General features: G+C 40.1%; 2 protein-coding genes and 1 long non-coding RNA gene across 3 annotated transcripts in view; 2 read left to right on the top strand and 1 right to left on the bottom strand.

Moving 5' to 3' along the window:
* LOC108166487 (myosin heavy chain, fast skeletal muscle) overlaps window positions 1–13,550 on the top strand; it is an 81,068-nt gene that overhangs the window by 23,787 nt on the left and 43,731 nt on the right. The window lies entirely within an intron of this gene.
* The window catches only part of LOC108166488 (uncharacterized), a 27,457-nt gene continuing 14,221 nt past the window's right edge, over window positions 315–13,550 (bottom strand). Inside the window, exon 2 of the long non-coding RNA XR_001776842.1 lies at window positions 315–724. This is a non-coding gene — a long non-coding RNA (uncharacterized LOC108166488). The remainder of the gene's footprint in view (window positions 725–13,550) is intronic.
* On the top strand, window positions 12,178–13,512 carry LOC103468749 (myosin heavy chain, fast skeletal muscle-like). Its single transcript, XM_008416031.1, has 6 exons — window positions 12,178–12,235; window positions 12,457–12,505; window positions 12,599–12,825; window positions 12,948–13,091; window positions 13,179–13,335; window positions 13,442–13,512. The coding sequence occupies exons 3-6, from the start codon at window positions 12,619–12,621 to the stop codon at window positions 13,471–13,473; spliced, it is 540 nt and encodes a 179-aa protein (XP_008414253.1). The 5' UTR covers window positions 12,178–12,235; window positions 12,457–12,505; window positions 12,599–12,618; the 3' UTR covers window positions 13,474–13,512.

Raw genomic sequence — 13,550 nt, 5'->3', positions numbered from 1 at the left:
GTCCAGCATGAGATGGAGGAGGCTCAGGAGCGTGCTGACATCGCTGAGTCTCAGGTCAACAAGCTCAGAGCCAAGAGCCGTGATACTGGAAAGGTGAGATCACATRTCAAACAWATGATACCATAAGCRCAAGCTCTTTGACTATATTGTTTTATCATACACTTTGTAATTTAATGAATATTTGCAAAGCTATTTTTATTTGATAAATATTTTATCTTGCTTTCTTTCTGAGAGAAAACTGTCTACCTTAATTCTGGCATCTTATACTGATTCTTTTTTTCTTCTTTTTTTCTAGTCTGACAGCGCTGAGTAAGAGACACCCTCCCTTTTGGAACATTATAATGCGGTTCATATAATATGAACTAGCTATAAAATGTCATCATATAATGTACTATTTCAATAAATAATATCTTTAAAATGTAATACTATTCAATGGTTTTGTTTCACTTTCATAAAATATAACTTTAGAACGAGTTAGTCACTTATCCATAAAGGACAGATTTTTTTCTCAATTGTGTTTACTCAACAGAGAAGAGTTCTTTTAAAATCAGCTTTCTTTTGTTTTCTAAAGTAAGAATGATTTTTATCTCCAGAGAAAGACAAAAGTCAGATATTGATCAAACACTAACTTTGAATAACATTGGAGTGGTGTCAGTTTACCCACCAACGGTAAAAATAATGTCCACCGAGGGTTATTTTCAAAAGGTATTTTTGGCTAAATGACCTTAACAATTGCAATACTTTTATGTAAACAATGTGCAGAACCAGAGGCTAAAAAGTAGAAAGCACAAGGCCAGCTTTATAACTTTGTATTTGTTTAAATATTATAAAATAAAACAAGCAAAGCAACATCTGTGTTTTAAATAAAAGGACAAGTGAAGCATTTTCTCTTACAGTATTTTAATACATTCATAAACCAAGTTTCATTATAACACTGTAGAAATTTCTTAAGTCATGCATTATGGCGACCTTGATTTTCGAGCAAGCTATAAAATTATCATTTTAAGAGGAATATAAACCTGATAAAGAAATATACATACTCTGAAACTGCCATGCATAAGATAAAACTGGAGCTAGAATATCTTTAGGGACACATTTAAAAGTAGTTCTGTGTTTTGCATTTAGTGAACTTAGGCAACTGCACGGACTGCAACAAGGAATATATCAACTTTTTAAAGGAAAATTTTTTATTAAACGTTAATGGGATCATCCTTAATTTTTTTTTTTAAAAAGTTTAGTTTCCTTTGAGCTTCTACATCTTAGCAGAAAGACATTTAACACTGTTTCATTAAATTATGTGTGCAGTTTTAGATCTATTGTGAAGCAATGCTCTTCCAAGAAGAATTTACATCGAAACAAGAGCAAATCCAATTTTAAAATATGTAAAGRCTTCTTCAAACACTTACTGTATCAGGAAGATATTTTATATTCACTTGCTACACTGTATCCCTTCATYTACTACATAGTAAAACTGAACATGTAGCTGTGGTTAAAACAGATGCCTCAAGTCAGTGAGAAAATCAGTCAACGTTCATTTGGTCCGACTTATAAGTACTCAAAATGCCTCTGTCATCTGTTTTGCACCCTGACACACGAGGCAACACTAGCAGATGCCGTCCTATTTTGGTTTGTGCTGCTCTAGCTTATACCCTGAAAATGTGAGCAGTCATCAAATAATTTGGACAGGCGGTCTATAAAATATGATATCTCCCCCACAGCACCCCTCTTTTCCATGCTGGGTAGAGATTTAGTGATGGCTGCGTTTCTAATTTTGTGAATAGCTAACCATAAACTGAAAGTAATTAAGATAAAAATTCTATGTACTRCTTAGCTTACATACATTTAAGATCTGAAACTTTGCATTGCTAATGTTAATAATAGTAAAACAACCTTAAATGTAATAAACATGTGCATCGTTGAATTGTACTCTTTGCTAAAATATGTGATGATTCCTTAACTCAAATTTTAGAATGTCCTAAACTTTATTTATAGGTAGTTTGTGTTTTCATTTTTTTTATCCTCTTAACCTGTGAAAATGTATATTACAAACAAAAAAGAAAAAAAAAAGATTTGTGCACATTAAAAAATTAAAAAAGAGAAAGACGAATCAATCACATGTGGTTTTGATATTCTAACCCTAAATGAATTTTACATGTAAATGATCACTACTACCTCCGTTTTAAACTTGCATTATACATTTAAATGTTTGAAGTTGCGAGCCTGGGTGAAACATACACATAACAATATGAAATCAGTTATTAAAACAAAACTATTCTTTAGAGATTGTATCCTTTTAGGAGCTGGTAAAGTAACTGTCRATATATTGGCATACTAACATATCTATTTAAAGGACTTTACATTTMWAATTATATAATCTCTCAAAATGCTTTATCTAGTTCATCATAAATCAATCCACACATGCATAGATAGGTTCCTACAAAAAAGCCTTTAAAAATRCATCTGAAGCTATACAAAGGGAAAGTTCAAGTTGACACGAGACTAATGTATATCATATTTAATATTATTAAATAGTCAGTGATCCCTGCTGTATCTCAAAAAGACTAATACARTGATAACCATCWCATCACTTATCCATGTGAACAATTAGGAAAGTTCTTGAGTGTAATTGGAAAATTCTAAACATAGTCACAATCTGCTTTTGGCCAAGATTGCGCATTTCAGTATAGGATTCAACAACTGGAGAATATCGTTTTCGCCTATGTTTTATTATTTAAATTTTACTGTACTTGTTCACAGGTTTTCTTCAACAGAGGTCTAAAGTTTRAACACTGGAATTTATATACTTTTTTATTGACTTTACAGAAATTTATGGTTCCATTATGATCTGTATGGACTCARCCAGTGGACTTAATGTGCTCATCAGCAAAAACTTGAAAGCAAATGGAGCCATTAACCCTTAACCAGGCAGTCCCTGAATAGGGATCAGATGTAATCAGTCATTAAAACAGAACCCACTGCTATTTTTAGAAACCTGATGAGAAGGGCACATTCAAGACCACCTGCACTTCTGTGACTAAAAAGGATTTAACAATGTGTGTCATTTCATTTGCATCACATTACAGAGAGGACCTTCAAGCTCATTTTAATACCAAAATGTTTAAACATAGCACCAATAAGAAAATTAGGGTTTTGCCATTTATGTCTTTGATGTAACAATGGTTCTTATTACATCAAAAGCTATTGATGTAACACTGTCTCTTAAATAATAACTTCTTTATTATTTAAGAGTCTGTTAGGATTCTGTTCAATTGTGTTGTATCTGTAAAGTAATTTGATTTGTCAGTTCAGCAGCATAATTGAGTACGTAGGTAACACCCACAAGAAACTAAATTCTCAATCCCAAAGCCACCTGCGATTGTCCTTGTACCAAAGAGAAAATGCTAAGTCAAAGTCTTATGACAACATGCTGGGACAAACACCAGTTTTTCCCCGACCATTGTTAAAGGAGGGTGCCTCGCCTTGCCAACGAGACCTCTGTACCCTTCAAGAAGATCAACGCATTTAGTTATCATACTTGGTCCATCCGTTCGTCCATTTTCTTCAGCTTATCTTGGGTCGGGTCATGGGGGTAGCAGCGTAAGAAGGGAGGCCCAGACTTCCCTCTCCCCAGCCACTTGTTCCAGCTCCTCCAGGGGAATCCCAAGGCGTTCCCAGGTTAGCCGAGAAACGTAGTCCCTCCAGCATGTCCTGGGTCTTCCCCAAGGCCTGCTCCCGGTGGGACATGCCCGGAACACCTCACCACGGAGGCGTCCAGGAGGCATCCTGACCAGATGCCCAAGTCACCTCAACTGGCTCTTCACGTCGAGAAGGAGCAGTGGCTCTATACTGAGTCCCTCCCAGATGACCGAGCTTCTCACCCTATCTCTAAGGGAGAGCCCAGTCACCCTACGGAGAAAACCAATTTTGACCGAATGTATCCGGGACCTTGTTCTTTTGGTCATGACCCAAAGCTCATGACCATAGATGAGAGTAGGAACGTAGATCGACCGATAAAACGAGAGCTTCGCTTTTTGGCTCAGCTCTCTCTTTACCACGATGGACCGGTACAGCGCCTGCTTAACTGCAGACACTGCGCCAATTTGCCTGTCGATCTCCCGCCCCCTTCTTCCCTCATTCGWRAACAAGATCCCCAGATAATTAAACTACTCCACTTGGGGCAGGACACCCTCCCTGACCGGGAGAAAGCACTCTACCCTTTTCCGGCTCAAGACCATGGCCTCGTATTTGGAGGCACTGATCCCCATCCCGGCCGTTTCTCACTCGGCTGCGAACCGCTCCAGCGAGAGCTGCAGATCACGACCTGATGAAGCCACCAGGACCACATCATCCGCAAAAAAGCAGAAATGCGATCCTAAGGCCACCAAAACGGATCCCCTCAACACCTTGGCTGTGCCTAGAAATTCTGTCCATGAAAGTAATGAACAGAATCGGTGACAAAGGGCAGCCTTAGCGGAGTCCAACTCTCACCAAAAACAAGCCTGACTTAATGCCGGCAATGCGGACCAGACTCTGACACCGGTCGTACAGGGACCTGACAGCCCGTATCAAAGGGCCCGGTACCCCATACTCCCGGAAGATCCCCCAAAGGACTCCCCGAGGGGCACGGTCGAACGCCTTCTCCAAGTCCACAAAACACATGTAGACCAGTTGGGCAAACTCCCACGCATCCTCCAGGACCCTGCTGAGGGTAAAGAGCTGGTCCAGCATTCCACGGCCAGGACAAACCTGAATCCGAGCTTCGACTATCTGACAAACCCTCCTCTCCAGGACCCCTGAATAGACATTGCCAGGGAGGCTTAGGAGTGTGACCCCTCTGTAATTGGAGCACACCCTCCGGTCCCCCTTTTTGAACAGGGGGACCACCACCCCAGTCTGCCAATCCAGGGGAACTGCCCCCGATGTCCATGCAATATTGCAGAGTCGCATCAGCCAACACAACCCTACAACATCCAGAGCCTTAAGGAACTCCGGCCGAATATCATCCACCCCTTGGGGCCCTGAAATTGAGGAGTTTTTTTAACCACCTCGGTGACCTCGTCCCCAGAGATTGGAGAGCCTGACCCAGAGTCCCCAGGCTTAGCTTCCTCAATAGAAGGCATGTTGGTGGAATTGAGAAGGTCTTCAAAGTATTCTATCCACCGGCCCACAATGTTTCAAGTCAAGGTCTGCAGCACACCATCCCCACTACAAACAGTGTTGGTGCTGCACTGCTACCACCTCCTGAGACGCCGGATGGTGGACCAGAATCGCCTCAAAGCCGTATGGAAGTCTTTCTCCATGACCTCTCCAAAGCCTGACAGCATCCCTCACCGAAGGTGTCCACCACTGGGTTCGAGGGTTGCCGCCACGACAGGCACCGACAACCTTGCGACCACAGCCCTGATAAGCCACCKCAACAATGGAGGTATGGAACATGGTCCACTCAGACTCATTGTCCCCAACTCCCCCGGAACGTGTTCGAAGTTCTACCGGAGGTGGGAGTTAAAGCTCCGTCTCACAGGAGTCTTTGCCAGACGTTCCCAGCAGACCCTCACAACACGTTTGGGTCTGCCAGGTCTGAACGGCATCCTCCCCCACCACTGGAGCCAACTCACCACCAGGTAGTGGTGGTGACACTCTTCACCCGAGTGTCCAATACATACGACCGCAAATCCGATGAAACAATGACAAAGTCAATAATCGAACTGCAGCCTAGGGTGTCCTGGTGCCAAGTGTATATATGGACACCCTTATGCCTGAACACGATGTTTGTTATGGACAATCCGTAATGAGCACAGAAATATAACAACAGAACACCGCTCGAGTTCAGATTGGGGGTGTCATTCCTCCCAACCATGCCCCTCCAGGTCTCACTGTCATGGCCCAAGTGAGAGTTGAAGTCCCCCAGCAGAATAAGGAAGTCCTCAGGAGGGAACTCCCTTGGGTGGGTGGGTAGCTGAACTGTTCAGCCTGTAAGCACAAACAACAGTCAGAACCCGTCCCCCTACCCGTAGACGGACGGAGGCTACCCTCTCGTTCACCGGGGTAAACCGTAATGTACAGGTGTCGAGATGGGGGGCAACATGTATGCCCACTCCTGCCCTGCACCTCTCACCTTGGCCAACTCCAGAGTGGAAGTATGTCCAGCCCCTCTCAGGGAGACTGGTTCCAGAACCAGAGCCGTGCGTTGAGGTGAGACAGACTACTTCTAGCCGGAACCTCTCAGCCTCACACCAGCTCCTTCCCCACCACAGAGGTGACATTCCACGTCCCAAGAGCCAGCTTCTGCATCAGAGGATCGGACCGCCAGGGCCCCTTCCCTCGGCTACCATCCATCACACAATGCACTTGACCCCTTTGGCCCCTACGACAGGTGATGAGCCCATTGGAAAGGGGACCCATGTCTCCTCTTGGGCTGAGCCCAGCTGGGCTCCATGGGAAAAAGCCCAGCCACCAAGCGCTCGCCAGTGGAGCGCTTGGTAACGAAGTACAAGTACTTCGTTACTTCCCACCAATTTTCGTGTATCTGTAGTTTACTTAAGTAGATTTAATAATGGATACTTTCTACTTTTACTCCACTACATTTTACAGTAAGTATCTGTACTTTCTACTTCACTACATTTCTACAAAACTGTCGCGTTACTTGTTACATCCAAGTCGCATTGCTCTTTTTTTCCGTTAAAATGTGAAGTTCAGGGACTTAAGGTGGCGCCGTAAAATCCGAGCAATAACGTGACTTATGTCTGTTGTCACCCATCGACTCCACCTTTACTCGCACTCGAAGCTCCAGGACATGCACAGTGGTTTCCTCTGAGCGGGAGAATATGTCTGTCTAATGTCAGTAATATAATAGCGCTGCATAAATCGATATGGCGACATGTAAAATCAGCAGAGCTTTGCTTTCACAGAAGGTGGGGACTTCGTCCAACTTTTAGCGTCACTTGGAAGGAAAGCTTAAAGAAAGGTAAGCTCCGTGGACATTTTGCTAGCAAAGCTAGCTGTACAGAGACACATGTTGCATCTGCGATGAAAAAAAGCTGTCACCCATGCCCTGAATTATTGTGTGGAGGTGTTGACTGAGGTGTCAGTCAACAGGTGTCAGCTGGTACCAAAGTGCAATATAGTGGTATGATATTCAGGAACGATCCGATTCTTCTGGACGGATCTTTACTGATTAAATTTATTTCAGCTCTAAGTATTTAATATCTAGTTTTTTATAGGAATGTGGATCTTTCAGATCAATTTGAGAAGCAATTTTGATAGGTAAAAGTAAATTTTTTTGTGTCACGTAGCGCGGGGTACTGGTCTTGACTTGGTCTTGAGTAGGTGGTCTTGACTACAACACTGCTACTGGCTCCTTGGTTGCCTGTCCTCTCCCACCCACCTTCTTTCCATCCCATTTATGTTGGATTTCTTTAAATATAAATGCCACTAGTAGCAAAAAAAAGTGAAGTTCATGTTATGTTAGGACAGGAGACGATGTTTCCATCCCTGAAATTATGATGCATAGAATCACATATCTAAATCTAAACTAAGTTACAGAGTAACCATAATAAAAACATGCTTTATCTGTGGCATTGTTCATTAAAATGGCACATTTCTAATGTATTAAAACTAAATACGATCGGTACACTTAATGATATTAGCGATTAGGTAATCCATTCAGCAAGTACTTTTACTTTTAATACTTAAGTATTTTTAAAAGCCAGTACTTTTTTTACTTTTACTTAAGTACAAATGTTAATGTGGCAGTTTTACTTTTACTTGAGTACATTTTTGTCTGTGTATTTGTACTTCTACTTAAGTAAATTTTTTGAGTACTTTCTCCACCACTGGCGCTCACCAACATGCCACTGGTGCTCACCAACATGAGTGGGACCCCGGCGACCCATGTCCGGGCGAGGGAACACTAAGTCTAACATTCTTGTCTGTCATAAGGGGTCTTCGGGCTGCGCTTAGTCTGGTTCCTCACCCAGGATCTGTCTGCCTTGGGTGACCCTACCAGAGGCATGAAGCCACAGACAGCATAGCACCTGGGATCACTGGCACACTCACACCCCTCCGCCACAATAAGGTGGCGGTCGATGGAGAAGTTCCGTGTTGTTGTAAGTAATTTTAGTAGCCTATCATAATAATGCCAGATCATGTCATAAGCTATTTCTTTCCATATGTGGTCACTCCCCTACTTTCAGCATTCTCTCATTCTAGGTTGAGCATTAAGCTTGGCACCATGGTGTCTGCGCTGAAACTTGATAAAAGTTTTTGTTTTCGTTTCTCGGTGGGACAGTGTTCATGTGGTGGTGGTTTAAACAGAGTCAAAATTAAAAAGCTTGATCCCCACAAGGGCCAAGTTCAATGGCGGAGATTAAAAGCAATCAGTGATAATTGTAATTTGCTGAGATATTTGTGAACAAACAGAGCTCAAACTCAAGATTAAACTCATAGCATCAGATTGGAGCTATGGTAACAAAACAATATAACTATGAAGATGTTCTTTGCACTTTTGCAAAGTAAACTTGCTAGGTCCTTAAAATCTTAAGTTTAAATGTTAAACAATTTTTAATCTTTGCAAACTTAAAAGCATAAAAAGACTCCGCCTACTCTCTTGCAAGTAGCAGCAGAAGTAACTCTCTTAATTCCTGGTACATATGGCTAAGGTACAATTAGACAAAATAGCTTACGTGCTTCAAGTCCTGCCCCTGACACACAGAAAAAAGTCCACTCATCACAAAATAAAAGATTTTGCCTTGGCTTGGCTGTCGAAGGGGAAATACTCTCCCTGTCAGTGTAGCAAGTTGACTTTGTTTTTAATACAAACATTTTCAAAACTCTGCGATGAACTGGTGGTCTGTATAGGGTGTACTCTGCCTCTCGCCCGTTGACATCTGAAGATAGTCACCAGCACCCCTCCCAACCCCAGGGGGATATGGGTGTAAGAAAAAGGATGAATGGATGAATTTTAAACTTTCTGCAAAGTATTTTATTTTCACTTTTACTATTTTTACATACATTTCCTATTTTCTGTTACTAAATAAAAGGTTTCAGGACACTACTTGTTGCACAGGGGCAGTAATTAATGTGGCACACTGCTTCTCGATGTACGAAGCTGCCTTTCTTTCCCTCACAGTTTAGATGAGCCATCTGTGCTGGGAGTTTTCTGCATTGGGAGCTGTATATGTCCACTGATATTTTTTTTTAAATGTATCTTTTACAACAGTGCCCTGGCCAAGACAACAGCGCAAATTGTTATATTTTATAAAATAACAACATATAAATTTAAACTGACAGATAAACCACTAAAAATTGTTATCACTGTAATTCTCAGTAAACAAACAAGTGTTAAAATTCTGGTTCTATGGTTTATGTTAAAATGCTATGTTTATGGGGGCCCCTGAATTTCTGGGGGTGTTCAAGTGGCTGCTGAGTTCATTTATGCCTTTGGTTGCCTCTAAATGTGATCGGCAATATAAAGCCTTTTTAGATCTACTAGTTAAGATTTAACAGAAGGGGGGAAAAATAATATTTATTTTAATTGTGTTTTTTTTTTTTTTGTTTGTTGTTTTCAACAGTATAGTTGTGTAGATATTTCTACATTTACTGTCAACATTTTTAAAACAACAATACGGCGGGCACAGGTGACCTGTCCAGGATATACCCCGCCTCTCGCCTGTTTACCGCTGGAGATAAGCACCAGTACCCCTCCGGAACCCACTACGGACAAGGATGCATGATAATGGATAGATGATGAAAACACTGTGTGCAGCTGGAGGAATGCCTTTTCACCCCAACAAACTAGCTTAGCAAGTTTTCTGTGGGAAATCCTGAAATTATTTCATGCAACACAAAGGTAATCAACTTTAATTTGAGGATTTGTTTTGTATGCTTCTATTGTTTGGTGCAGTCAACAAGCTTGTCTATCTTCCTACATTTTGTATTGGAAGTGCCTAATTACTTAATTTGATAGAACATATTTCTTACAGCTTTTGAACTTAGAAGAATGATTAGTCTGCACCTCACCAAAAAAAGGTGATTTTGAACAGAGCTTCAATAAAAATCTATTTAAAGGCTTGCCATTGTCAAAATATACATGAATAGTGATCTCTAGTTAAGATTTATTCAAGCAAGACATGGAATAATTTTCCTGGTGGAAAACAAAACTGTGTCTAAGTTTTAACAATATAACAAAAACTACAACAACCAGCCAGAATTACACAAATTTTTTAATGAAGCTCATCACAACCAAGTGTCCAAGCACACAACCCACACCAAGCAAGAGACCCAAAGGAGCCAGGTGAGGGAAGACAGAGTCATTGATTTAGTCAATGTGCTACAAGGACGCTGGGTCTCCATGTACTTAAAAAATGGGCCTCCAAGCTGCTCAACTGTGAATCTCCAAAATTCACAAAGACTCCTGAATAGGTGTCTAAACGGAATGAGTAATTTATTTGGAATACGTTTCAAAACAGGGTTGCAGATGCTTGAAAGCTGAAACTGCAACGCTTTCTATCAGTGTTTTTTCCCTTTTGACAAAAATGACTTCCTTCACCTCTCTTTCCACCCATATGTTCTCTCTGTCCAGAACCTGGACATCATTGTCAACAAAGGTGTGATTTGTTCTTGAGGTGCAAACGTACAGCTGAATCTTGCCCCAAGCTGCTGACTCTTCTGTGTTGTACCATGTGTTGCTGAAGTTATTTGGTTTCACTAATGTAGAAGACAGTAAAAATGTTGTTGCAATGGACAGAATAAACAACCTCACTGCTGACTCCGCTGTTGACTATATGATGCTTTTTAATGTTTTAACAATGTAAAGTACATTTAATTGCCATGTTCAAAGCACTTGAACACGGCAGTTTTGTTTAGCAGAAATGTGCCACACAAAAAAACTTGATTGGATGACTATCTGTGTTCAAACATCTTCAAGAAAAATGTATCAAATATCTGGTTGTTCTTGATTAAAGCCTGTTGTAGAAGACATGACTCAGATGACTGGGAATATACACAGGCACATATGACACTGTCCCTGTGGAAGAGAGTCAATGGGTTGTTAAAGAACATCTCAGAAACAAGCAAATGAGATTTACCTTAAAGGTGACTAAGCGGTTGACAGACAAAAAAAGAAGCTAATGCTCTAAAAGAACTTTAGGTTATTTTTAGAACATTATCTGAAAATAATCTAACACAATAAATTACATTTTAGATTATAAATCTCTGTAAACCTAGGGTTTGGTGCTAACAACATATCTAAATGTGCACTATAAATATATCTTCTTCCCTATGCCAAACACGAATCATTGCTCCGTGCGTACGAATCATTGCTCCGTGCCTAAGCTCAATTTATTTTTGACCATGGTAATATTATCATCATATACTGCAATAGAACAAATTATGAGCCAGGTCTTGCAGAATTTCAAACATGAACCTCATCGTGGTTACAATCCAAGATTATTTTTAGCATTAAGAAAATACCCAATATTTTACTTCCTAAATTAAGTACTCTCCATATATGTATATATTTTTATCTCCCTTAAACCATGGTCATTAATGATATTTATGAGAACCATTTTTTTCTGGTGTTAAATGACCTTAGCTGGCTTTATTTCAAAGTCCATTCCAAGAAGATTTACAACACCTATCCAGTTCAAACGGAAAGTCCATTAATTAACATTCTATTTTGGATGCCTGAGGCATTTCAGTCCTTCAGAGAAACCTTGTAAATTTGATATAAAAATGTACAAGGTTCACATATGTTACCTCTAAACCTAGTCTAAACACAGTAAGTACATTCTTGCAATTTACCAGGAGGTAAACTGTAAACATGACCAATACCTTTTTTAAACAGGGTCAAGATAAAAATTTTGTTAAGGGGGCTAAGCTGTTAATTTAGTAATACATAAATCAATTATGGCAGAAGCGTCACAATTTTCTTTTAAATGAATTAAGTTTAAAAAATTTGCTAGCGTATAGAACATCAAATATTATASAATCCACATGTAATACTGATGTAGTTTTAATTAATTATTYATTTAATTAAAACTAATCTAGRCTACCCATTTGCTGTGGGATCYTGAAATATGAAACAATCGTTTATTTCGGACAGCATCAACCTCAAGTAATGAGGTGTCAAACATTCATGACCAAACTGAGCAGGGAACATATGCTGAGGAGGCTGGGCTGTTGTATATAAAAGCAGAAGCCCAAGACATTTGCTCTAACTGGCAGGCATCTAAGACAGGTGAGTGTAGTACAATTTTTCCATATATTTTTTTATGATACAATTTAACAGCATACCACTTAATTTATGTAAAACATTCTTTACTGATTACTTTTGAGTTAAAATCTATGAACACATATAGTTTCTGTACTGGACAATTATACGCCCAAAACACTACATTATCTTACATAGTTATAAAATCTTTACAAAACCTGTGCCCAACTATGTTTTTTACTTTGTAGCACCTTGGCACCTCAGGACACTGAAGTATTTCTGTTTGCATCAGCTRAGGTAATTTTTCAGGAGGCAGTTATAAATTTATATTGATGTAATTTTGTTTTGTCTTTACTGTGTGGCTATATTAAAAACGTTTCATATGTTTAGGCTCCACTAATAGTGCAACCATGAGCACAGATGCGGAGATGGAGGCCTATGGCCCAGCGGCCATTTACCTCCGGAAGCCAGAAAGGGAGAGGATTGAGGCTCAGACCGCTCCATTTGATGCTAAAACAGCTTACTTCGTGGCGGATGCTGATGAAATGTATCTCAAGTGCAAAGTTGTAAAGAGGGAGGGTGGCCAAGCCACTGTTGAAACACTGGAATCGAAAAAGGTAAATCTTCTTGTTAATCATATTATTDAAAAAAACTTACAAACTCCACATAAAATAAAAACACTGCATTAATTGAATGAAATCATTTGGGGAAAAAAACATCATTTGTGTTTTTTCAATAGACTGTAACAGTCAAAGAGGATGACATCCACCCCAGAAATCCTCCAAAGTTTGACAAAATTGAGGACATGGCCATGATGACCCACCTCAACGAGCCTTGTGTGTTGTATAACCTCAAAGAGCGTTATGCATCCTGGATGATCTACGTGAGTTCTCAGCTGCATTTCAAAGAACTTAAAAGGAGTAATCATATTAAAATGGCTAAACATAGATTATCTCTTCTTCTGTAACAGACCTACTCCGGGTTGTTCTGTGTGGTCGTGAATCCCTACAAGTGGCTGCCTGTGTATGATGCTATTGTTGTAGCAGGATACAGAGGTAAGAAGAGGATTGAGGCTCCACCCCACATCTTCTCCATCTCTGACAATGCCTATCAGTTCATGCTCACAGGTAAGATCAAAGACACAAGTGTTTTTAAAGGAAAAAAAATAAGAGAACATATGTGCACTGGCATGAAATTAATGAGGCTATTAAAGTATTATGGTGTGGATTGCAGATCGTGAGAACCAGTCTGTCCTGATTACGTAAGTGTTGCACAAGCTCAATTGAAACATGTTTTACAAAACATACAAAAATTAAGGTGATAAGTCAAAATGTGTCTTTTG

Source organism: Poecilia reticulata, linkage group LG8 (genome assembly GCF_000633615.1).
Source record: "Poecilia reticulata strain Guanapo linkage group LG8, Guppy_female_1.0+MT, whole genome shotgun sequence".
Taxonomy (NCBI): domain Eukaryota; kingdom Metazoa; phylum Chordata; class Actinopteri; order Cyprinodontiformes; family Poeciliidae; genus Poecilia; species Poecilia reticulata.
The sequence above is the reverse complement of the archived record's forward strand: the minus strand, read 5'-3'. Positions and strand labels throughout refer to the sequence as shown.

What these genes read in the sequence shown, in the direction of transcription:
- LOC103468749 (XM_008416031.1), top strand. Translation starts at nt 12,619, where the DNA reads ATGAGCACAGATGCGGAGATGGAGGCCTATGGCCCAGCGGCCATTTAC. An exon ending in AAACACTGGAATCGAAAAAG is followed by an intron (nt 12,826 to 12,947) that starts GTAAATCTTCTT and finishes TTTTTTCAATAG; the next exon opens with ACTGTAACAGTCAAAGAGGA. An exon ending in ATGCATCCTGGATGATCTAC is followed by an intron (nt 13,092 to 13,178) that starts GTGAGTTCTCAG and finishes CTTCTGTAACAG; the next exon opens with ACCTACTCCGGGTTGTTCTG.